Source organism: Trichoplax adhaerens, genomic scaffold (genome assembly GCF_000150275.1).
Source record: "Trichoplax adhaerens TRIADscaffold_26 genomic scaffold, whole genome shotgun sequence".
NCBI lineage: Eukaryota > Metazoa > Placozoa > Uniplacotomia > Trichoplacea > Trichoplacidae > Trichoplax > Trichoplax adhaerens.
The window spans coordinates 89,349-113,397 of NW_002060967.1; the positions used below are offsets into that span (position 1 = coordinate 89,349).

Below are 24,049 nucleotides of genomic sequence, written 5' to 3' on the forward strand. Positions count from 1 at the left end.
TCAATTTGAAAATGGCCTTTGCAGATGTTTTCCTACGGTTGGGAAAAAACGCTGCTAGGTGTTTTTCAACACGGTGGCACCCTTTCCACAAAACGTCCGTTATTATTGAGGGCACACCTTATCCTCCTACTTTTGCCTAGCGTTTATCCATTGACCATTTGCTTTTTCCTCGCTTCATGACTTTGCTATTGCAATATCTTGTCCATGGAGTCCATGGACAAGATCATACATCACCAAGTCGACTGCCAATACATCGACTTACAAGTGGATGCAGCCGATCAACATGTTGGATTTGTTTTTTTCTTTTTGTTCTTGTCCAACAAGTACAAACTTATCTTGTACAGTACAAGGTCATGATCACTTCCACATCAACAAAACACAAGGAGAACTTGCAAGAAAAGAAACCAGGAGGAGTAGACACCGATTGCTCATGGACCGTTGGTTCATGAGCATTGGAGAGTACAGTAGCCACTGGGGATAATAATTCATCGACGTCCATTAAGTTGTAACGATTAATACATCATTATCAATATTGATCAAAGTCTTTTGATCGATAATGGAGATCAATGGTTTAGTCGTTATGGAAAAAACAGTTTTCCCTGGCAAATGAAAGAGTGATGTTGGTCATCTTGTTTCTATTGGCTTTAGGTTGACCTTCATGATCGTCAATCAGACAGTAGTAGGCGCTATTTCTTGCATTGCGTTTTTTTTTTCACCTGACTACAGAACATGCATAGACAGTAATCTGCATCACTGTCTTCAAAGGCTCGACATTACTTCTTGATCGTTGATTTGCCTTCCGTGCATACTACTGCCAGCTGTAGCGAGTATTCCTACTTGGGGTGGCTCGATCATTGCAAAGTTGAACATCGATGAAATAGATAACTGTCATTTTTTAAATCTTGGTATGCTACCAAGATACTGGTCTTGCAGTGCTTATTTTACTCTGTGCTATGTGCAAGAAGGTCCATCATGCTTCATCCAATTTAAAACCAATTGATGCCGCTACTTTTGATCGTTCTGCAATTTTTTTTTTTCTTCTTGCATGACGGTAGAATGATTCGGTGATCGACCTGCATTCACTCCAATCGCTATTGCTACCTTACTGTTATCACAGCGTTATGTGATTAAATAGAATATACTTAACCTACCGTAATAAAAATATCTCAAAATTGCACAGTCTTAGCCTAATTGATTCACATAGTAGTTTGATGGAAAATTGACCGAACGATTGGCTACACATGCAAAGGTCAACTACCGCAAATAAAAAAACATCTCAAAATTGCACAGCCTTCATAGACTTATTGATATGAAATAGCTGTAGTTACATATTGCAATTCCAAGTTCTCTGCTACGTTATTGCATTACTTTTTATTTCGCTCAAAAAAATACTTCTGACACTAATAGTGTAGACGCGTGTCAAAACAGTAATACGAATGACTACTCTGTTGGCAAAATTTCTGTTATTTTTTCCCAAAACATTTGTATCTTCCGTTTACATAACTCAATCTTATCCAAATTATCTTCCCTATTTGGTCTCAGGAAAAGCTGATCTGTTGATTAAACTATTTTCACCTCATTAGCTTATTTGCCTTGTTCTCCACATGGTGCACTTCGTAGTTATTGTCTATCTTGCTGGAGAAGTTTATCAAAAATCCCTTAACGTGATAGAAAAAAAAAAGCAGAAGAACTGATATTGTGGATGTCTTCCAACTGTTTCTGCATCGCATCAAGCAACCTTTGCAAAATCACTAGATCGACATGCCCCCTTACTTATTGTATGCAATACCATCGCCTTTGCAGCGGTGCTACTCGGAACTACTTGAAATACTGTAGCTTCCACCAGTAGTTGAAAGTTGTGGAAATAAATCCATTGAGCTCTCTTACAAAAGTTGTCAACAAGCTTATTGTATAGGATAGTGAGCTTAGTAATGAACTAGTTTATGTGGGTTATTTTTCGATGACAACTTTTATTAGCTACTCGCTTGCGGTTATTTACCTTACAGCATGATCGTTACATTGATGATGCTAAACAGGTGCACAACGGTGCCTACCAGCTGTTATTGATCATGCAAATCCTTATTAGATACAATCACTACTTTAATAGTCAATATTTATTATCCAACGAAGAATTACCAATTCATATCTATCGTCGATAAAGATAGTCGTTGCAAGTGCTCGATAGACTTATACTCAGGTCAAAATTATATTCACTGTAATCCAATACACACGATGCTAAATTTGACCAAGTCGGTGTAATTAATTTTTTTTCTGTATAAAAAAAATTCAATTTCCTAAAAGATGCAATTGTGCAAAACCTGATACACCCAGCATCAAGAAAGCGCAAGGGATCACTTTTGTACATTATTTTTAATAGTATATCCTGTTACTTGGAGTTCTATCGAATACAGTTTTGAAGTGATTATAGGTAGCGACCAATATTAGTGCAAAACATATTAGTCAGCAATGGTTGTACAATTTCCATCCTTGACAGATTTAGTTGATTCCAGGCGTCGCTATTAGGGAATCATGTATAGGATATTCGTCTACGATCGTTTTTATATAATTTGGCGTTGTAACTAAAGTGCACTATATTATTATTGGCAGGGACTTCTTAGCAATTTCTACTTGTCTCTGTTATTGGGTAAATACGTTAAAAAAGAGTTTCCCTACACAGCACTAAATTACTAATACTGTGCCTGAAAGCTGTATTATGATGCATTTAAGTTATGATATAGTTATATTTAGTGCTTTCTTGCATAATGTGATAATAAGTAACACTAATTATACGCGTATGTGTGGTTTTTTGTTATGCCAACTGTGGTATCCGACTGTATAATCTCCTTATTATGCCAGCTGCAACCTACTTGTAGAAAAATAGCCAATTGTCTTCAAAGCAATCTTCTTCTAACTTTTGACCTAGTGCTCAGTACTTTATCAATCTCCATAATAGCATAGACGAAGCAATTAGTATGTAGTAATTGAGAGAAATGCATATTTTTTATCGTAATCTATTTGTTCGCATTAAAACAATATTGTTCCGGCATTTTCTTTTGCCAACAAAAGAGAAACATATCTCTTGTATACTTATGGTTCGGCAAATAGATCAGTCCACTAGTTTTCTATAATAGTTTCTAGGAAAATAATCATCATGAAAGAAAAATTTTTTCCTGACATGCTTTAGTTTGTGTTGTCTCTCATGTTTGCGCGAATCACAATTTTTTGACTATTAAAACTGGATACAATTTTAGTTAACCGGTAGATGCACATTACTGTTGAAAATAATAGTAACTGTAAAAGGAAAATAAAATTCTAAAACTGAAGCACTACAAAATATTTATAATATAGTTCGCTATTGAAATTATGATTGGTGACAAGGTATGTATGTTAAAGGTAAAACAATACATTTTACGTATATCTTTTCCAATTTATTTACATTACAAGCAAAGTAATACATTTCTCAAGATCTTTCCGAATCGATCCTTAGTATTTCTATCTTGTATGCAATATCAGATAGCGATTCAGAAAATAGAATCTAGCATGCAATGTAGATGTTAAGATTTGTGTTTTCAGTTCAATCGATCTGTACGCCTTCAAACTACCGATAAGCTCATGTATCTATAACTTTTAGACTGACAATATTTAGCTTAATATTACAACTGCACGTAGGTATCATTTTAATCTCTATAATTAATGATAAAGTACATACGACTAGATATTGTTCCCCTTCATTAAACTTCTAATATCAACAATAGTCACAAATAGAAGGCCTTTATCAATTATTCAGACAAGCGAATGGTTTAGTGTTGACAAAATTTTTTTATTTTTATTTTTAAACAGATACTTACATTACCCTTGTTTATCGTACTTGCCAGGGATTGAAATGATCATTATTGAATAGATGCTTTATTTCGTATATGCATGGGATGGAAAAGAAGGGAAAGGGTTGAGATATGTGGTGTGCATTTACTAACTTCGGATGCTGTAGGATGTTTCCCTTCACATTGCGATTAGTTGTCATATGTACGCAAATGCAGCTCGAAATTTGTAAAATTAACCAAACTAATAATAACAAACTAATGGGGTATTTGATAATATTAACTTTAATGGTTGAGTAAACTATCAGTTATATCGCTGGCTATTGATCTTCGCTAACATAAATGTTTATTGCATCTTTTTGACATCATGATATGCAGGAGACAACCTGGGGATATGCTGATTAGTTAGCGCAATACACAGCATATAGTTTACTGTAAGGAATACAAAAATCCGTAAGCCTAGGCATCTGTGAATAGTTCAAAATGAACCGTTAAATGCAGCACCAGCATAACATCTAGACGAAATTGAAGGCACCATAAAATTTTGACAAGTTTCACGAGTAGCACCACTCGTACGATAGTAGATATCGTAGTCATCTTTAGATAACTTTCACATCTGCTATCGTTCAGGAATCTTTTTATATCACGGTATCTTCTTGCTTCAAATACCATGATAGCATTAAAATCTCAGTGAAAATAATGCGACTTGGTAGGATGTTAGGACTCTGTATAAGCTATTAAAGTATTTAATTAATTTATTCGCTTTTGATCGTAACTCGATCAGTATTGATAAGGACTAAGATATTAATGTGTACTGCGAAATAGCTAAGTTATAGTAATTTTATTGACGTAACTTTGATCCAAAATCTTGTAAAGTAACGGTAATTCATCAACGAGATTGCTATATAAAAATTATAAATACTATATATATATATACAGATATGCTGACTTGAAAATTAGGGTTTGCAATTTTATTTGATATTTACCCATATTAATATCAATTAAAATATCCAGGACAAAATAGTAAATTGAACTATCTTCTGTAAACAGAAAACATTATGTCTTCATAATAAATTAACCTAATTGTTTTATTTGAGATCCTATAATAACTACTAAGGCAACCGATCGACCTCAAAATCTAGTGTAATTGTTAAATTCTTTATATACTCACTTTTCAATTCCATTTTTTTTGCAGATATTAACAGAGCCATCCAACTGATTGATGCGCTGTCAAGTCGTAAGTACAATAGCTAAGGATTAATAGTTGCTAACATGTGCTTTACATAGTGCATTTAAATAAAGAATGATGCTCAATTTAATCAACTTATTCATAGCATTAACCGCCGACATGATTATATAGCACTATGTGAAAGCTTAATAGGGACTATATGAATATCTGTTATTCTATATCTTATGCAAGTGCTAATATCGGCTCTTCGAAAGAATTAGTTTGTTGGTGCTCGATATTATTCAGTTGATTAAGCTAGCTTCACTGAATCATAAAACTCGTTATAAGTTAAGTTTTGAATGGCCTCTTTTGCAAAAGCGTAATCACCGTGCTTGGTATATAGTGTATCATAGATTCTAGTACGAAAGGATAGTATGATTTATACATCATGAACAGAGTTAATTGATGAGATTCTAGTTTACCTTCAACAAGATGATATGATTAGTGGTAAAATTTTATAGTTCGAAATTGATATGAGCTATTCACTCGATAAACAGATAGAAGCATTCCTTCCGAGAATTTACAGAAATTAAAAGAAGTTTTAGAAAGCGACTTCTGTAAAACTGTTCGAGAGGTAAATGAAGTATAAACCTTCGTACTATATTAATAATAAATTTTCTATAAGAATCAACCACTGCTACCAATTTACAAAAACACAATTTTGATTACTGTTGTTATTGAAACGAGATCGAGTAGCAAAAAAACACAGCAGACTGTATTTTAATATGTATATCTAGGTACAGTATCAGAATCTTATAATCTGTATTGATAACTTCGTACTAGGTGTACGAAAGCGTATATGACACGGTAGATATCAACACTGGAAATGAAGAGATTACAGCCCAAGCTACCGCCAAGGCTACTGTCGCTGCATTTGCAGCCAGCGAAGGCCATGCTCATCCACGTGTTGTGGAGTTATATAAGGTAAGCAGGGCTCTTACATTGCTTAGATGTTTGGATGTACATATCTACTACACCGAAGTACTTATTGTTAGCTTAGAATAAACTGTTGGTAGACAATGCATAAAACTTTAGGTCGAATTATTTGATTGCTACCTTGGCTCGACATGCCTAAAAAAGTACAAAATTGAGGCGATTGTGTAGGAAGTAAACATTGCATAATGTGATATATGTTTTAAATTAGGGTGAAGAAGGTTTAGGTTTCAACGTTATGGGTGGCAAGGAGCAAAACTCTCAGATATACGTGTCTAGAATTATACCAAATGGTATCGCAGACAGGTGAATTTACGTATTACTTAATATTTACAATTCTTGTATATTGTACTATTTCTTATAATAGCTATTTCTGTTGCGCATAAAATTATATAGAGATGGCAGATTACAACGTGGTGATCAAATCTTATCCATCAATGGAGCTGTAAGTACAACTTTAGCTCATTTTTATTCAAGTCTATTCTGTAATTCTCGAAAGATAGGCTGATACCATTATTATATTCCCAACAGAGCGTTGAAAACGAATATCATGAAAAAGCAGTTAATATGCTGAAAAATGCGCAAGGTAAAGTAGCGATCTTAATTTTTTACCAAGTAATGCAATAAAACTTTTATTAAAGGTGTTACAACTTTCTATTGTCTAATTATTTGTTATACATCAGGCAAGATTAGCGTCGTAGTCAAGTATGCTCCAAAATGTGAGTAAAGATCTCTTTGATTTTGACGCTGTGCTCTTATACTATGTGCATTCAAATACAATAGAATGATAGGAGAAGAAGTCTTAATTTATTTTTTTTGCAAACATAAAATTGAACAGTTTTGGAAGAAATGGAGCAAAGATTTGATAAGCGAGCCTCGCGTAGAGCATAACTGAACTATCCTTGTAAGTTGATATTTTTATTTTTAAATTTTATTCAAAGTACGAAATCTTTTGATGTTGCTTATTTTTTTTCCCAGTAAAATTACATAAAAAAATAAATTATTATGTTTACATTAATTTGACAGCCATATATGTCGTAGACTCCTCTTATTGGTGGCATTTAACATCTCTTGGAATATATAATTATTATAGAACAAGACTTTTACTTCGCGTGTCGATAATATTCTTATATCTTTAGTACACGTGTACAACAATTAGTTATTATGTTACTTTAAGACCACGTAGATCTTGGTTCTGTATTGCGCTTTAGACAATAGGTTTTTTTTTAAAACACCTGTAAGTTAGTGTTGTTGCACTTTTAAATTCAACAAACGGTGATATTGTACTGTATATTGTCGTTTTTAGATTTCTTGACATTATAGTCTCCTTTACTTTACTTAAGACGATATTTTTTTGGTTGTAACACCGGAATTCTATTAATCAATAATATTAAATCTAGCAAATTTTCTTTTAATCTTTTTGGACTGTTTACAATCGATGTTGTTTGTTGACTGTCCACATTAGCACTTCGGTAAATTTAGTTGCCTAACTCGATAGTAAAATAGTAAAATATTCCATTCGCGTGGAACTTCTTCATCGGCACTGACCATTACTTGCTGCCTTTTAGTAATATTGAACTTTTTTTATCATCAACCCAAATTAATAAAACTGCTTGAAATCCATATGATGGTATAAAATTATATTATTCAAACAAATATACCATAGAAATTTAAATACAGTAGACCCTTCATATAAAACTTTATACTTTACAGAGCTAATTAGCATTTGATCTTTATAACTAAAAACTGAACATTTTACAGGTCGAAACAAAGTGGTTAACATTGATCAGTATTAGCTCAGCTCATAGTTTCTAAAGATTAAAGATAATACTACTAAGGCTGCCGTTATAACAGCCAAGTTGTAGAGAGACCAAGCGTAATAAGATAAAAACTTTAAAATTTGCATGTCGATAGAATTAATTTTCAAGCCCAAAGTGGCCACCGATCAACAACCCACTAGCTTAAAACTCGAATTCTGATAGCTAGAATGTCACCGGCCAAGTAATAACGAGAAGACAGTCGCGAAATGCTAACAAACTTAGCAAAACCATAACCTTGCGGACTTTTCCATTCTTTTGGACGTTGAAGGGCAGTAATGTTAGGTTGAGGTGATAATATATCGGTGATATTTCTTCGTTCACCGCGAACTGGATTTCGATCAAGAACAGAAATTTTAATTCGACGGTTAAACGGCCACTTCATTGCGTTATCGTATTCGCCTTGCATTAAATGAACGTAGACTGAAAGATAATTTCTACTACGATCATCAACACCATCCAAATTAACTCTGACACACAGTTTATAACCAGGATTGCCTGTCGAGAATGCCTCGCTGTACATTGAGTCTCGTAAATTACACCTTGCATCGGATAAACATGCATTAAAATTTCTTACTTCCCATATGAAGTCACCATTGGCTAAGGATAAACGATTAACTAAAGCTAAATTAGATTTTGTTTCGACTAATTCTTCTTGCAATCGTTCTATATCAATTTTCATTTCACGTAATTTGTATTGAAAGTATTTTTCCATTTGAGCATATTTCTGCTCTAAATGTTTGAAGTTAGCAAGTACAGAAGACTCAGCACAAAGTCTTGATTCTTCTTTGGCTTCTTGGGCATCGTTATCTTCATTTGTTAAATGGACAGCTTGCATTTGTTGCTCAATATTAGCAGTAATATCCTTTGTCTACATTAGGAAAGAGATAAAATGAATGCGCAATGTTATCAGTTCATGACTATCATGATGCTTCTAATCTCGTTTTAGAAATGACGGCTAATGGCATAATTTTAGTTCGTAATAATACCGGTAGCAATTGCTGCAATAATGAATTATAATTATGGAATATATGAAATAGCCAATCTACAACGTTTAATATCAGTAAAGTGATGCAACTCTAGTTCACTCTAAGATGCATTGATGACAGATATTGTCAGATAAGAAAGATCTACGTTGCCGTCAGCTACATTCGATTTTTTTAGCATAGGAATTGATAAGTGCAATATACCTTTTCAAGAGGATTAAGTTGCACACTACGTTTGGCTTCTTCAGGACGACAATCTTTTATGTGTTTCTGTAAGATGATTAAAACTAAATTAGATGATGTTGGACTTTTAGCGATGAATCATAAAATATAGCCTGCTAAGTTACCAGGATAATAGCATATGGTTGATAAATGCATAGAGAATTTTTAAAACGCGTTTATACCTCTAATTCCCTTAGAGGACCTGTCCAACGACAACCTAGACGGCGATTTCGACAATAAATATCCAAATTTAAAACTTCACGTTTAGCTGCATTATCAACCGATAGCTCATTAATGGCGATTGGCTGACAGTTATTTGGGCAATGTTTACCGCCTCGCCTATATACACGCACAAGGAATAAATAAAAGGATCAGATGCATTTTAATTCATTAGGATTATATTAATTCTTATTGATAATAACAGCAATAAATCATAATTTGCTACTAATGCTTTTCTATCGTGCTACAGTCACAATTGACAAATAAGTTGAACATGCAGTATTTCATGTGTTAAAGTAAAAGTATTATGAGTAAATAATTCTATTCACGAATCTTAATTCATCGATTCGAACTTTATTTGTCTTTATGTAATCGTGCATATGGATTGACGTCGTATTTGTTTTTTCCATTTTTTAATACATGATTATGTTTACAGTAATATTACTGTTAACCAGATCAAGTACTGTCCTGTTCAAAAACTGCTAGTCAATAATTACTGTGCACAAGAAAAGAAAACTCTCCAGCTTCCTCTGTGTGCCTAATGCACGATTAGATATACTCGTATTCAATCTTATCAATGTATTTTCTGCCTTACCTAATATAAACTTCGATACACTCCTTACAAAATCGATGTCCACATCTAGTCTGGACTGGATCTTTCAGAGCACAACAGCATATTGCGCATTCATATTTACTCAGATTATCGCCAACAAAGCTAACTTCGTAGCCTTTAGGTAGCTCCATCCTTAGATTTTGCATATTGCGTTGTAGCACTAATTAAGCGTTGAAAATTATTTCAAACTCCAACATCGACAGCCCATTTATACCTGTATACAGATATCGAGTAAATGAGCTAGTATCAATAAACAAATATAGAATCTGATGCATCTTGTACTTAAATAACGCCATACTTAGCGGCAATTACTTTATTAGTACAGTACTATATTTAGAACTGTAAGGTTAGGGGGTGAACTAGGGGAATAGTACAGCGTAGAGTATGTTATGGGTAATAAAAAATAAATATTAATAGATAGCTATGTTAGGACCTATGGGGACGGACCATAGTGGTTTGGACTTGTAAGTGTTAGGAGCCTTACTGTAGATTCTGTAAGCAGCCCTATCGTCGATGGTGTAAAAGCAAGAGAGAGTTAGGGATGTGTTTCGGAGGGTTTGTACACTACTGCACTACACACTGTATACCAGTGATTAGAAATATTATATTGCATTACAACCATTAATAAATTCCCCACTCTTTTACGGGGAAAGGAGGGCATGATCGTGAGATATACTACTACCTATTCTATTAATGATCTACTGCATATTATGTATGATGTGGTCAAATCCTCAAAGTTAAAAAATGCTCGAAAAAATGTCGAAATCTTGCAAATTTATTCTATTTATTGATCATCGTATGCAATGGAAAAAGGCGAATTGAGCAATGTAAGTTTCCATTAGTAAAGCAGCTACACCGAAATAATATTCTAACTATTTCGCTGTCACATCTAGTACAGTCGTGCATTGATCCTAATTTGTAAAGTAGCTACGCCAAAATAATATTCAAGGTATTTCGATGTCCTATATAGAACAATCGTGCATCGATCTTAGAGTATAATTTGACTGATAAGGCGATTGATGAATTTTACTCATTTTGTTACGACTCAATATCTCCATTTATTACCGTAACGCAGATATTAAAGATGAAAGTCATAGCATTAGAAGTAACCATTTTCACCGTATGACAGGTCTATCAAATGGTAATACTATCTGTTAAATGAGCACATTATCGTAAACCGTCAGCAAAGCGACGGGAGTTTGCACTAGTATACATAAATTAAGGGCAGTAATTTCGTGACGCAAAACATATTCTAGGTAACCTTTTCCACTGTCTATGATGACATAAATAAGGGCAGCAATTTCGCAAGATTGAAACAATCTTTGGGGGATTGTCATTATTTAAGGAAGTTTTTCTCACTTTGTATGATGTTAAGGGAAGTAAAGGTAAGAATTTCGTAAAATTAAAGCATTACTTTCAGTATTGTCATTGCTCAAATCAGCATTTTTGGTTCTGTATGTCATGGCATAAATAAGGGTAATCAACTCATACGATTGAATCTATAGCATTTCGGGAATTGCCCAACTTGCGGACTCGTCTCGAACTGTTTGCTTCTTCGTATACTGAACTACTGTAGAGTAATATAAAGCACAGTATGCGATACTATGCAGTGCATAGTAGTATTTTGCAACATCCTTCTCATTCACTCTGAAATCCGATTGAAGACATTCGTTAATATCTCGCCATAGACGGGAAAGCAACCTAGAATATTCAGGTTGACAGTTTCATCACTTCTTACTTGCTTACTTCATCTTTCAACTGAATACATTGTAAATTTGATGAAAACAACGGTACAACACTACCTAGTGGATTCTTAGTTCAACGGTCATTATTAATTGGACCTAATACGGTGACCAGCCAGCCAAACACCGAAAGAGGTACAAAGTTCTCGTCAAACCTCCTCCGAAACCGGGCATCGTAAAGTACACGAATTGATGTAGGTTCAATGCACATTTACTTTATAGTGTATACCCATACTACTGTCTATATTGAACAAGATTTACATGTTGTAAAATACGATAATAAATATATTCGATTCAATATGATAAATTGGCTCCATTATGTTTGTACGTTTAGGAAAATCGAATATGAGAACTGTACAGTACTAAATAAAAAAAAACATCGCACAGTTTAGGGTAATTAAGCCGTGATTAAACTTGCTATATTTATATTTGTGAATGAGTAATCGAAAATTGAAAATGAATGTTAAACGATCGCTGAGAGTAGCGTAATGACATCAAAATTTATTTGTATTGAATGACGCCGATATTAAGTCAATGTTGTACTGCTACGGTAGAACTTTAAGTAAACGGTAAACTTAAAAGTGTAAAATGAATTATTTGGTGGGGATTCCTTTACTATGTTGTAAAACTTGATATGAGCCAAGAAAGATTTTATAGCGATGTCCTATTAACTAGGCAGTACACCCGCAAAGCAATTACCCCAACACTGTTTCCCCGTCAGGCTTAACCTGGCTTGGGATACGCATCCAATTGTTGGGATGTTTATAATTAATTATAGCTATATATTATATTAACTATTGTTTAATTAACGTATACATGGACAGTACAGTATATACGTATGCATCTAACAATAATTGAAATTTTTGCATATGCCACTTTAAATCTCTTATTTTTTGAACGTGCAGATGATCTCAACTTGAGTTGGACATCGTGTACATTGGCTGGCCAGGGGAGCACAGTGGATACCTAAATCGCAAAACTTAATTTAACGAAGGTCATACGATGTAATAATATTCGGTCAATGAGTAGTCCATATACTTAGTTCTATTGCCCTGGAGATAAAATAAATCAAATTGATAATTTGCTTTGTGCCTACGTCTACAAACTCCTGTATAGCTCTCGTATCGTGGCCGGAAATCGTCAATGATGCAGGTTGAATCGGGCATCGTCTACCATTTCTCGCATACTGTATACGCGACGAACATTTTATGGAAATCAATTTTTAAATCTCTTGCTAGGCCTTGTCTTAGTCGTTTGCTAACAGAGATAATAAATAACTTTTCTTCAACTCTACTTTTGCTGCTTCCTACCAAATCCATCACAGGTGCCATCAGTAGCACCTAGGAAAATTAAATTAAAATTCAATATCCGTAAGAGACTTCTGCAATTCAGGAATTTGCCAATTTTTAGACACAAATTATCTCGTTGCTATGGCTATTGAAAGTCGATGAAGTGCTTTGGTACAATAAGAACAAACGATCGCACTGTACGACATCATGAAACTTCAACCACGCTGTAGTGACACAAATTAGATGACGTCTCTCTGTTATGACGTGTGTTGACGAGCTTCACGTCAACGAAATCATCCGCTGCGCTTCACTCGACTGCCATTTTCCTTGGATCAATATTGCGGCTACACCAACCGGACGTTTGACACAGGACTAATGACACGCAGTACACGTGTAGTGAGTTGACCAATCCAATGTACAAGACCTGCAGACTGTGCAGAGTATGAAATGCGTCCATTTGATATCAATGCGCGCCAATGATGACTTGCTTCATTTCTTTGGAAGCCACAGGACAAGGGCATAGCGTCCCTTCAGCACAATTTGGACCGCAGTAAGAATTAAATCATTTCCGTCCGCTTATTGATGCTCTGAAAGAGTTCTACTTCATTGACGAAAGACACAATGACAAAGAGAAAATATCCAATGCGTAAGAATGCAAGGAAATTAAAACGCCCTTTGGAAGGACCAAGTGATTCCATTTCTACAACATGCCTATCTCGATATCGCAAAGAGACAAATAGTTTCTCTTTTCCAATTTGTAGCCAAAGAAGTGAGATTTACCTCTTTGAGCGTCTGCCCTTGGAAATACTTCACTATATCTTGGATTTTTTAACTGTCGATGACTTACAAACTTTCGCCTCGGCGTCCAATCCATTCGACATATGGACTTTAGGTTATTTGAAGCGTACAACTGTCATTAAGAAGATATTTAACCTTTCATTGCTAAAATGTACAACTGAAGACAAGCAAAAAATCACTGTCAACTGCACTGCAATAACTCGATTACGATCCAGATTTAAAATGCAAACCAAACTAAATACACTTTATGATGCTTTAGGTAAGTTTAAAAGTCCAATACGAATGATTTACAAGTTTCATATCTCTATTTTATTCAATGAATACTAGTAATCAAATTTGAGGACTACTGCATCCTGCTCTAAGATATCGTCATTTAGTACATTCATTGCAAATCATTGCAGAAAATGAAAATACCATAGGTTACGAAGAGTTCATGCTACAATACTTGTAGCGTCAAGTGCAATACAGTCTCACCTGACGTATTCAAGTTGCCCTAACCTTCGCTAGTGTCAAACTCTTCATTGTCGCAAACCCCTTATACGACGCATTCGTTTTTACTCAATCAGTTATTGTTACATTGAAGCAATTAAGAGATGAAAGTCTATTTTAAACCAATTATAACCAAATCATTCCCACCAGTCTTGCAATATCACAATCTTCATAATAATTATAACTTGAACAATACTTCAAATTGGATACCGATGTTACTGTTTTAGTGATTTAATACCATTGGAGTAACATGAAACAAACGCTTGTGTATTTTGAAAGGATTATTATGCTGTACTCTACCTCTCCAATCTGGCGTTCTGTATAATTTACGATTGATTGAGGTTATTGTATCAAATCATTACTAGTTTACTACTGCCAACAAAAGACACCGTAATCAATTTACCCACTCTATACGCGTATCTGTCTGCCATTGAAAAGTTTCCACATGTGTCCATTCACAGATAATAAAATTACTCTATACAGTGAATCTGTCGTGAAATTTTAACTTCAATTTTGAGAATATTTCTTCTTAAAATTTTGATAATAGCTACAAGTTCTTACAGTTACTAAATTACACAAATTTCGATCTGTAATCTAAAACTCGTTGATTAAATTTGTCAAGAATTATTTACTTCTTGCCAACCCTCCAATAACAGTCGAGAAATACTGCATTTCCCTGTATGTATTACTTCATTATATTATTTGATATCGAAGTATTTTTGATTCGTGTAGTTATGCTATATACAATAATTTGCAGTTAGATAAATACAGTATAAAATTTAAGTTTTACACCGTAACAGCACAAATTTTTCTTCAACATTGTTTCATTAATCAATTATTACCGTGAAATTTATTTTACATCAAAATTTGTGTCCCAAAATAATTTAATAGGTAAAACTTGGGCAGTAGCTTCTTCCAATTTTCAACAGAAGGAAAGATATAAGTTGCTAGCCTACGTACTGAAAATACTTGTAAGGCATAAATTGCTTTAAACAGCTATACATAGTCGTATACGTAGAATTTTTTCAATTGCAATCAAAACAAAATCTATAGTTGTACTATCTTGAAGCGCAGTATAACTATTAGAGAGCGTAAATTAATCGAAAAAATGCGTAATACAGTACTAGAATCATCAACTAATTTTATTGATGTTATGATAACGATTAAACGAGCATTATCATTAATCCTAATGTAATAACATATTCCAGGTGATGCTGTAGATATACGATAGTAATATAACTGTCTAAATATTCCATGCTGGTTTATAATGGTATACTATGGTCTCTTATTTGAGTTTATAACAACAGTACTTCGTCTGCCTACCTATTACTTTTATTACTACTACCATACTACCACAGCCCTATTATTATATTGTAGGTTTCCACCTTTACGGAAATACTTTGCCATTATGCAAGTGATCACAATTGCTTCTTTTACATCGCCTGTGCAAAGTTTATTGATAAATTTACATCAATGTGGCCACAGGAAGATAAACTGAGTGCATATGAGTACATTCTCGAATACGACTACTTCCATAACAAGATTAAATCGACACTTTTTAATCTGAAATTTCCTGTTGCCATTAAAAATGAGAATCATGAAATCTTTCATATAAGGCATTTCTTTCGCGATATTTTCCTTGATCGGTACCGAAATATTGAGCGAGGAATACGTTTATCAATTGCTCTGAAACCGTGGCCAATTTTTATTCAAGCTCGTTTGATATATATGTTATATGCTTCACCAATCTTATTAAAAGGTAAATTCTACAAATAAGAACCGATGATTTATGACGTGCCGGTAGTATTCAATATTATCGTCATATTTAACTATATATTGATTAAACTTGTCCCCTTGATGTCAGTATATAAATTCGGACGCTGATAAAGCGTGTATAATAGTAAAGATAAATTTAACCATAATATACTCTCGAGTAAATTTCCCTAGATATTGGCCATATTTCTTCAGAATGGCAAATCCAAACGGATGAAGCCGTGGCATTTGGTGAAGTATTCAAATGTCTGAAGCTAACGGCTGACGATGATAATCATAAATTTAAAGATGACGACTGGATTAGTATATTATGGGACCTTCGTGAAGCAGGTTAACTTAAGTTTCATGCCATCAATGTTGAAAGTTTATGACTTTTCGACACTAAAATATCCAGTTATAGTATGTGCGCTGATATATCCTCTATTACATGGTATAACTGTATTTCTGAATTAATGCTTTATCATATAGCTTCGGAAGTATGGCTTGAAAATTATTTGCCACTAATATTGTTGTATGGTGGTGAGCAAGTATATACTACATACTTAACAACAAAACTGTCATGTGGCCGATTAGAGGAAGTGTGCGGTTTGGTTATTTCGCTGATAATTATATTGTGGGAAAATGTAGCACCAGAAAGATGTTGTAGAACCTGGTATTTTATAGATACTAATGTTACTAAAATTGAATTAGTCTGAATCGATGCAATACTGAAATGATTGTGCAATTATTTGATATAGGCTATTAAAATTACTGAAGAAAATTGAGCAAGAATTGCCTGACAAGTATAAGCTATTTATTAGAGCATTATTTCGTTATTTTCGACATGAGATCGCCATCAATGCGTTCCCTGTAAATGACTGGAATAAAGGTTAAGTGTACTTAATAGACTATCGTTTTTATAAAATTTCAATAAATTAAAATTGAATTAATTTTGAAATACAACTTTTAAAACTATTGGTTATTGTTTGAATATGTCATTATTTAGGTTTTGGTGAGCGATATAAAGCACATTACGGTTTAATATCCTGCCTTACAGATTTATTGCAAGAGTTGCTTACACGGTGACTATATTAATATGAATGGACATAAACTTAAGTTGTTTTTAGTAGTATTCGCCTATTGCAAATTTCTCAATGTCGTTATATAGTCTTTCATTTTGGCATTGAGTATTTACAGTGTCGATAATATTTCTCGCTACTGTACATTATTTGCCAATTTCTTTTATTTCAATAATTTGTACGCATATACTAATAAGCTGACTTTGTATTTTCTTACATATCAAAGCTACAGCTAAGCTGTAATGCAATCAGTTATTCCTCGACTAAAGTTGTTATCACACTTATCAAGGTTATCAATTTCATTTAATTAATTACAGCAAATGTTCTATGTCATAAACAGTTGTAGTGCCGCATTGATATACTTATTGTTTACCTTCCTGTCTGAAAATTACAATTATACATTAGCAAATTAACCGGTACAGTGTCGGAAATTAAGAGCTTATTTATATTTATCAAAACGATGTTCAAGGAACGTCCAATAAATCGAAGTATATTAATACTGCACAGTTCTAATCTTAAAATATTGTTAATAGCTAACAATATATGATGTCGTTACCTTGTATAGTAAAGTAAGCCATTTTAAAATAAATAGCCACAGTTCAATATACGTCATGAATAAAATGATACAAAAAAATATACAGTAATGAATAAAACGGCTATTCATACTCTTCAAAATTAGTATGACCAGTAAGCTTTGTATGTTGTTGAGCATCGTATACGCCAGTTAATTGCTTATAACAGTAGGAACACCTTAAGGCGTAATTGCCAGCATACGTGTTTTGACGATTCTAAAAATTGAGAAATTACAGCAATTGTCATATTGTTTAGATTAGTTGCAATGTTAACTTAAAAAGTAACTTGAGTATAGTAATTCTAATAGAAAATAAGATGATGTAATAAGAAAAGATTAATTCTACTTCCGCTTTACCAATTTGACTTCGTTGGCTAATTCCAGTGCTAATGGTATCAGATTGTCGTCGTTTGTTGAAAATTTTTGTTTTGCCGAGGTATTAGGATTGGCCATGTCAACAAGCTCAAGTGAATCATAGTGTGAACCGTCATAAATTAGGAAAATTCGATGCTGGTAATTTTTGTCTTCTCCTGCATACGAAAATAAAAAGCAGCATGATGCAAACTATGACTTCACTGCCCTAATACATACATACATAGATATAAGTTTATGATTTTATTTAGCTATTAAGAAAGAAGTTATGCTTTACGAAAAGTCATAAAAGAAGTATATTACATACCGAATCTATCGATCCTGATATTAACGGTATCTACTACGCATATTTCTACTTGGAAATGCTCGCTTAATATCGCAATCTCAATTCCTCCTCCCCATGATGTTGAGAGCATAATCCATCTGGAATACTCGGAGGGTTCTACACCGAGAAATGCTTCCGTGTAAAGCTTGGGATAGCGTTGTACAACTTCGGAAATTAGTGAGCGTAATTCTTCGACTGTCTGCAGGTTACTTGTTAATAAATAGCTAATGATTTAAGAGGTATCAATTTATACCGAATTAAAATTGCAAGATATATAACAAGAAAATATTAATACACATGATAAAGCGATGATCTGTACATATTATCGTCACTAAGAATTATATTTTATAGATAGCCATCTGAGATGCATGCAATCGTATAGCAAAACTAGAAGCAAAGTCAAGTTAGCTGTACCTGATACTGCTAAAGAGGCACGAATTATCTGCAGGAACTTGCCTTATCAAGATATAACGAGGAATGATGTTAACATTTCTTCCTTATTATTGCATTAACTTAGTACTCAGTATACTCCTACTTCAAATTATGAACTATATTAATAAACTATATCTGACTGAAAACACTAAAGATAGTATCAAGTAATAGAGCATAACAGAAAAGTGCTACATACGTATGCGTTTTACTGTAACCCAGTTTCAAAAAGAAAATTGCAAGTCTACCTTCTTTGAAATATCCATAAGGGTATTTCACTTTTTTGTAAATTGCATTGATCCTCTTTGGCGTCGCTTATCCCTATACTCTGACTATAACTAGGAGGCTTCTTACTTTGATCGGTAGAATTTTCATTTCTTGGTGGAGTTGTATTTTGTTGGAATTCAATATATATCCTATCACCACTGGAGATGGGTAACGTCTTGAGTAATTGCTCAGGTCTTGATAGGTCTAATTGCTCTCTAGGATACCCATAAAGAACTGTAACCCAGGATTGCGTTGCGCAACATTCATTTTGATAAAAATATCCAATTAAAATGTTGAAATATTTAATTGATTTCGTTTTGAAATGTATCAATATAAACTATCATTTTAGGATGTATGTGATCGGGTATTCTAATGACTTATGTCCTGATCGTTCTAATTTAATATGTGATAATAATATAATATAATTCATAACATGAATAATACCATACTTTTTTGATCCTGGGCCATTATTCCTGTTATTTTATAGATGTGATTACATAAATCGGCCACAGTATTATTGTCCCGTAAAGTGTTAATATTGTGTGATCCACCTTTGGACAAGCACCTAAGCCTCTGTACATGCATGTACACGAATCAATCAATTTGAGTTGAAAGATCTTTATTGACATCAATATATTCCTATACAACTTGAAAGCCTGTTTACAGGTCATGCATGACCAGTGTTTTGTAGGCATAACGTCTTTTATTTACTCAACACTGGCCATGACGTCGCTATTAGTAAGTAAAAAGTAGAAACATGCTAAAGAGACCACTGTCAATGATATATAAATCAATTATGTATCAATGCAATCTAAGTTAATTTTGTAGTTCAAAGATGATGCGAAGGTCTTTAAAAGTGCAGTAGTTACGGCATAAACTATGCAGGTTGTATTTAAGGCGCAACTCTAAAGTTAGGTTTAGAAGAGTATCTCTATTGATTATGCTTCATTCTTTCAATTTAGAAGTCCCTGCAAATGCTCGTCAGATTTATTTCAGCATGAGGGCAATAGTGCAACAGGTTTGTTATGCTACTGTATTATACACAGTAGCAACGTTAGCTATTTGGTATGCAGGCAGTTTATTTTTGGTATAAAAAGAAGTATTGAGCAGTAAACGTTTGAATATACTAGAGTAACATATTGATTAGTAAGTTACAATAATGTATACAGGCAAATTAGAGCACGAGTATTACTATCTGACAGTAAATTTGAAATTAGAGTGAGCCAATAGCATTCATTTTATCTAAATTAGGTTTACTATTGAAAAGACTATCATACCTAAGCACAACTATGCTAATAGTTTTACGGTTTGTTGGCGACAGCATCGACTTAGCAGCAACACGGATTTGCGTAATAGCTGTGTTTATGTTGTTTCTAACAATTTTAATAATACGAATATACGCGACTAGACTCAATTCAGTTTTGTTGTACTGCATGATGGTTGAGTTATTGATAATGTGGTGGTCTACTTCAACTAGTAACCACTAACTGAGCACGTCATACTATCATCTTTAATTAGGAACTTTGGTTGAAAACTTACAAAAAGTGCCATAGTCTTGTGGAGATGAGGATTATGGGAGAGCACTATTGGAATATTGGCAACGACTTGAGTGAATTAATTGACTTGCGTTCAAAGTATTCTTGGCATCGTTTGTCTTCCTACATGAAATACGTGTTGGTACTTGTCGGTTAAGGATACGCACTTGGTAAAGTTAGTAGGTACAGCAAAGTCGATAGACTTTGAAGTTGCTACTTTCGACAACTAGTTTTATCTGAGCTTTGAAAAGAGTTTACTGGTAGAAGTCATTCAAACATGATTTATATTGGATAATGATCAACTGCTTTGTCTATTATTGTGTGCCTCCAATTCTTGATAGTACTGTACAGCACAGTATACCATGGACAATGGATATCCGATAGCTTATCTTGCCGTTCCATTTTTACCATACTGTAGTACTGCTACTACTTAACAGCTTGAGTTATTACTCTACTGTACTGTACAGTACAGTACTGCAGTACGATACAGTACAACTTTACAGTGTACAGTGTACAGTACAGTACTGTACAGTGTACAGTATAGTCTCACTACAGTACAGTACAGTGTACTGTACATTGTACAAGTGTACTGTACTGTACAGTAGTGTTCAGTACTGTACTGTAGTACTGTACTGTATGGTCATACTACTGTACAGTACATTGTACAAGTGTACTGTACAGTACTGTACTGTACTGTACTGCGTACAGTGTACAGTGTACAGTATGGTCCCACTACAGTACAGTACATTGTAAAAGTGTACTGTACAGTGTACAGTATGGTCACAGTACAGTGCAGTACTGTACAGTACTGTACTGAGTGTGTTTATTTGTTTGCAGAATCTTGTTCATCAATTAAGGTTAAGCAGACTATATTAAGTAGGATTTGGGCAATCTGAAAACAAAATAAACACACCGTACAGTGAGTACAGTACTGGACAAGGGTGGCTCATCAAGAATTCCCGGCGATTGAAATGACATGAAACTCGAATTTTAAGACCAAATTAGACAAGTTTGCTAACAATATGAAAACATCATTTTAAGACCAAATTAAACAAACTATCAATCGATGGACTACCAACATACTGTACACTGTACGGAGTACTTAGCCTATAGTACTGTACAAGGGTGGCTCATCAAGAATTCCCGGCGATTGAAATGACATGAAAATCGAATTTTAAGACCAACTTAGTAGACAAGTTTGCTATCAATATGAAAACATCATTTCAAGATAACATTAGATAAACTATCAATCGATAGACCTACAGTACCAACGGTACAGTACAGTACACTACTGTACAGTACTGTACTGTAGCCTACTGTTTACAGTACTATACACTGTACTTTACTGTACTGTACACTGTACAACGTACACAGTCTACAGTACGATCTTACACAGTACGACCCACTGTAGAGTACAGTACTATCACTCAAGGCCCTTTCATCGGTCTTTTGGCTCATCCACTTGTGCCCAATTTGATCGAAATTGTTCTCAGAAATCAATTGCTTCCCCCTTGCAAGCTTGCGATCATTCGTCATTCTATCCACGTTGACAAACTTATTATCACAGCTTGTAGCTTGATTTACGAAGTGCATCACCTCCAATTGAAACCAGAGAAAATCATCATGATCAATTTGTTTTCTATTAAACAGCAAAAAAAGGAAGAAGAAGCTAAGGGAGGCAATACAAATCGAAAACGCGCCTCGGCAGCCCAACTTCGAATTACCAAAGGTAAAAATGTTTTCATCATCTTCAATCAAAGAAACTCATTTATCCTCTTCATACTTTTTCATCAATGATGGCCTATCGCTATGTTTAAATAGGTCTTTAATCAGCCATATTACTGTCTTCTGAACTAAAATAATTGCCAATGTCATCATTTTCTACAAAATGATGACCGCCTTCCTTTCGACTATTCTGACAACTCACTATACTGTATGACATCACTGTACTGTACAGGACCTATAGGACGTTACTGCGCACTGTTAACTTATACAACATTCATCTTAATGTAGCCAAAGTTGATAATACAATCCATCCAAAATACTTCTCATAATGCAATAGGATATGATACAATTTGTAATATCTTTCCATGTAGATCACAGAGTAGACGATCAATCTGGTTTAGAGTGACAACAATTCATTCTTAATTATAATCATTGCATGAGTATAATGGTATACTGTACTACACTGACATAACTCGCATGATGGAAGCAATTTTAGCTCGACAGTTCGTAATTGATTCCTTTCTTACAGCGATAATAATGAATGATTAACCATAGATCAATCTTCCATCTCCAGAGGGATGTTCTGCTTAACTCTGCCCTAGTAGTATTACACGATTAGCTAATCTTCCATGACTTAGAAAGTCTTAAAATAATGTAACTATGCAATAAATTGTACGTGAATTCAATCATGACTACCAGCTTGGATACCATGATATTATAGCGATAAAAGTGGGCATCAACATAGCTCTTCTATGGTATGCATCGACGCGTAGATTAAAGCAATTCATGATTGAAAGCGTTCTATACAAAACTTGTAAAATGTGTAAGCTCTAGTTACAATCGAAAATGTTAATAGCTCAAAGTATCGATCTTGAGACGGGATACGCAGTCTAGCTCAGACATAAGCATAGCTCTTTTATGCATACAGTATATATATATATATATTAAAGCAATCGATGGGAAGGTGATACTAATTCAAAACTTGTAGAAGGCACAAGCCTTAGTTACAATCTAAGCGTTAATACGTCATAGTGTCGATCTGTAGATGGGAATACAGTAGTTTTTCGATCGCGCCTAATATAGAATACCAGAGCATTTTCCAACTGGGACATATCTGACCCTTCAGTGAGCAAATTGAATACTGGATTTATATTATTGTACTAATATTTTCTCGCCTATAGACATTGCATAACTTCTCTCACTGTCGATCCTATTACTATTGACTGTATCTGTTGCTTTATTCAAAATATCTAATATTGCTTCGCAAGAATCTAAACTGGATTGCCTTCCTAGCGAAACGACAGTTACAAGCTAATAAAATAGTTATTTTTTTGCCTGTACAGATGTTAATGAATTGACATTGCCAAAAACTTGTAAGATTGATTTCCCCAATCCTGATGATTTATTAAATTTTAAATTGACGATATTGCCTGATGAGGTAAGCGATTATTCAATCTGATCATTTTAAACAGAAAATTTTACAGTAAATCATCTTAAATCTCGAAATAGTACATTGGATCCAGTATACGGTACATACCACATAGCTACTTCTCCTACATCATACTTATGGTAGTACGATGCAGTCAATATCGAAGTGATAGACTAACTTCCCTAATAGCTTCATTTTTCCATTAATATTACTATCATTTTTACTTTGACAGGGCTTCTATAGAAATGGACGATTTGTTTTCTCCTTCAAGGTAAGCGTCATTATTCTACTAAAAATCTAGACATTTTTCGAAAGCACAAGAAATTTCTATCTACTTCTAAACGTTATATAAATACAAAGAATACTTAGATTGGTTCTTCTGACGTTAAAATACTTTCTTACATGTCTTTT

At 34.0% G+C, this 24,049-nt stretch overlaps 6 protein-coding genes across 6 annotated transcripts in view; 3 read left to right on the forward strand and 3 right to left on the reverse strand.

Moving 5' to 3' along the window:
- Window positions 1-3,380: 3,380 nt before the first annotated feature.
- On the forward strand, window positions 3,381-6,870 carry TRIADDRAFT_61629 (uncharacterized protein; the record flags this gene model as incomplete). The annotated part of the gene is made up of 9 exons (XM_002117566.1): window positions 3,381-3,393; window positions 5,014-5,055; window positions 5,544-5,620; window positions 5,830-5,970; window positions 6,191-6,285; window positions 6,376-6,424; window positions 6,511-6,565; window positions 6,663-6,698; window positions 6,818-6,870. The coding sequence occupies 9 exons, from the start codon at window positions 3,381-3,383 to the stop codon at window positions 6,868-6,870; spliced, it is 561 nt and encodes a 186-aa protein (XP_002117602.1).
- A 1,065-nt stretch (window positions 6,871-7,935) lies between these two features.
- On the reverse strand, window positions 7,936-8,478 carry TRIADDRAFT_32844 (uncharacterized protein; the record flags this gene model as incomplete). Its single annotated transcript, XM_002117605.1, has 1 exon — window positions 7,936-8,478. The coding sequence occupies one exon, from the start codon at window positions 8,476-8,478 to the stop codon at window positions 7,936-7,938; it is 543 nt and encodes a 180-aa protein (XP_002117641.1).
- A 753-nt stretch (window positions 8,479-9,231) lies between these two features.
- TRIADDRAFT_7851 (uncharacterized protein) lies at window positions 9,232-10,000 on the reverse strand (the record flags this gene model as incomplete). The annotated part of the gene is made up of 2 exons (XM_002117606.1): window positions 9,232-9,343; window positions 9,819-10,000. Coding segments are annotated over 2 exons (294 nt in total), but the record flags the coding sequence as incomplete, so codon positions are not given.
- Window positions 10,001-13,488: 3,488 nt separating this feature from the next.
- Window positions 13,489-16,800, forward strand: TRIADDRAFT_61631 (uncharacterized protein; the record flags this gene model as incomplete). Its single annotated transcript, XM_002117567.1, has 6 exons — window positions 13,489-13,924; window positions 15,046-15,125; window positions 15,532-15,913; window positions 16,123-16,257; window positions 16,396-16,579; window positions 16,665-16,800. 6 exons carry the CDS (start codon window positions 13,489-13,491, stop codon window positions 16,798-16,800), a joined length of 1,353 nt encoding a protein of 450 aa, XP_002117603.1.
- Window positions 16,801-17,641: 841 nt separating this feature from the next.
- On the reverse strand, window positions 17,642-19,534 carry TRIADDRAFT_32815 (uncharacterized protein; the record flags this gene model as incomplete). The annotated part of the gene is made up of 6 exons (XM_002117607.1): window positions 17,642-17,773; window positions 17,914-18,086; window positions 18,236-18,477; window positions 18,668-18,749; window positions 19,010-19,183; window positions 19,399-19,534. 6 exons carry the CDS (start codon window positions 19,532-19,534, stop codon window positions 17,642-17,644), a joined length of 939 nt encoding a protein of 312 aa, XP_002117643.1.
- Window positions 19,535-22,107: 2,573 nt separating this feature from the next.
- Window positions 22,108-24,049, forward strand: part of TRIADDRAFT_32811 (uncharacterized protein) — a gene marked incomplete at both ends in the record, with an annotated part of 2,793 nt that continues 851 nt past the window's right edge. Inside the window, 3 exons of the mRNA XM_002117568.1 lie at window positions 22,108-22,213; window positions 23,553-23,647; window positions 23,871-23,915. Of these exons, the coding sequence (XP_002117604.1) occupies window positions 22,108-22,213; window positions 23,553-23,647; window positions 23,871-23,915 (246 nt within the window). The remainder of the gene's footprint in view (window positions 22,214-23,552; window positions 23,648-23,870; window positions 23,916-24,049) is intronic.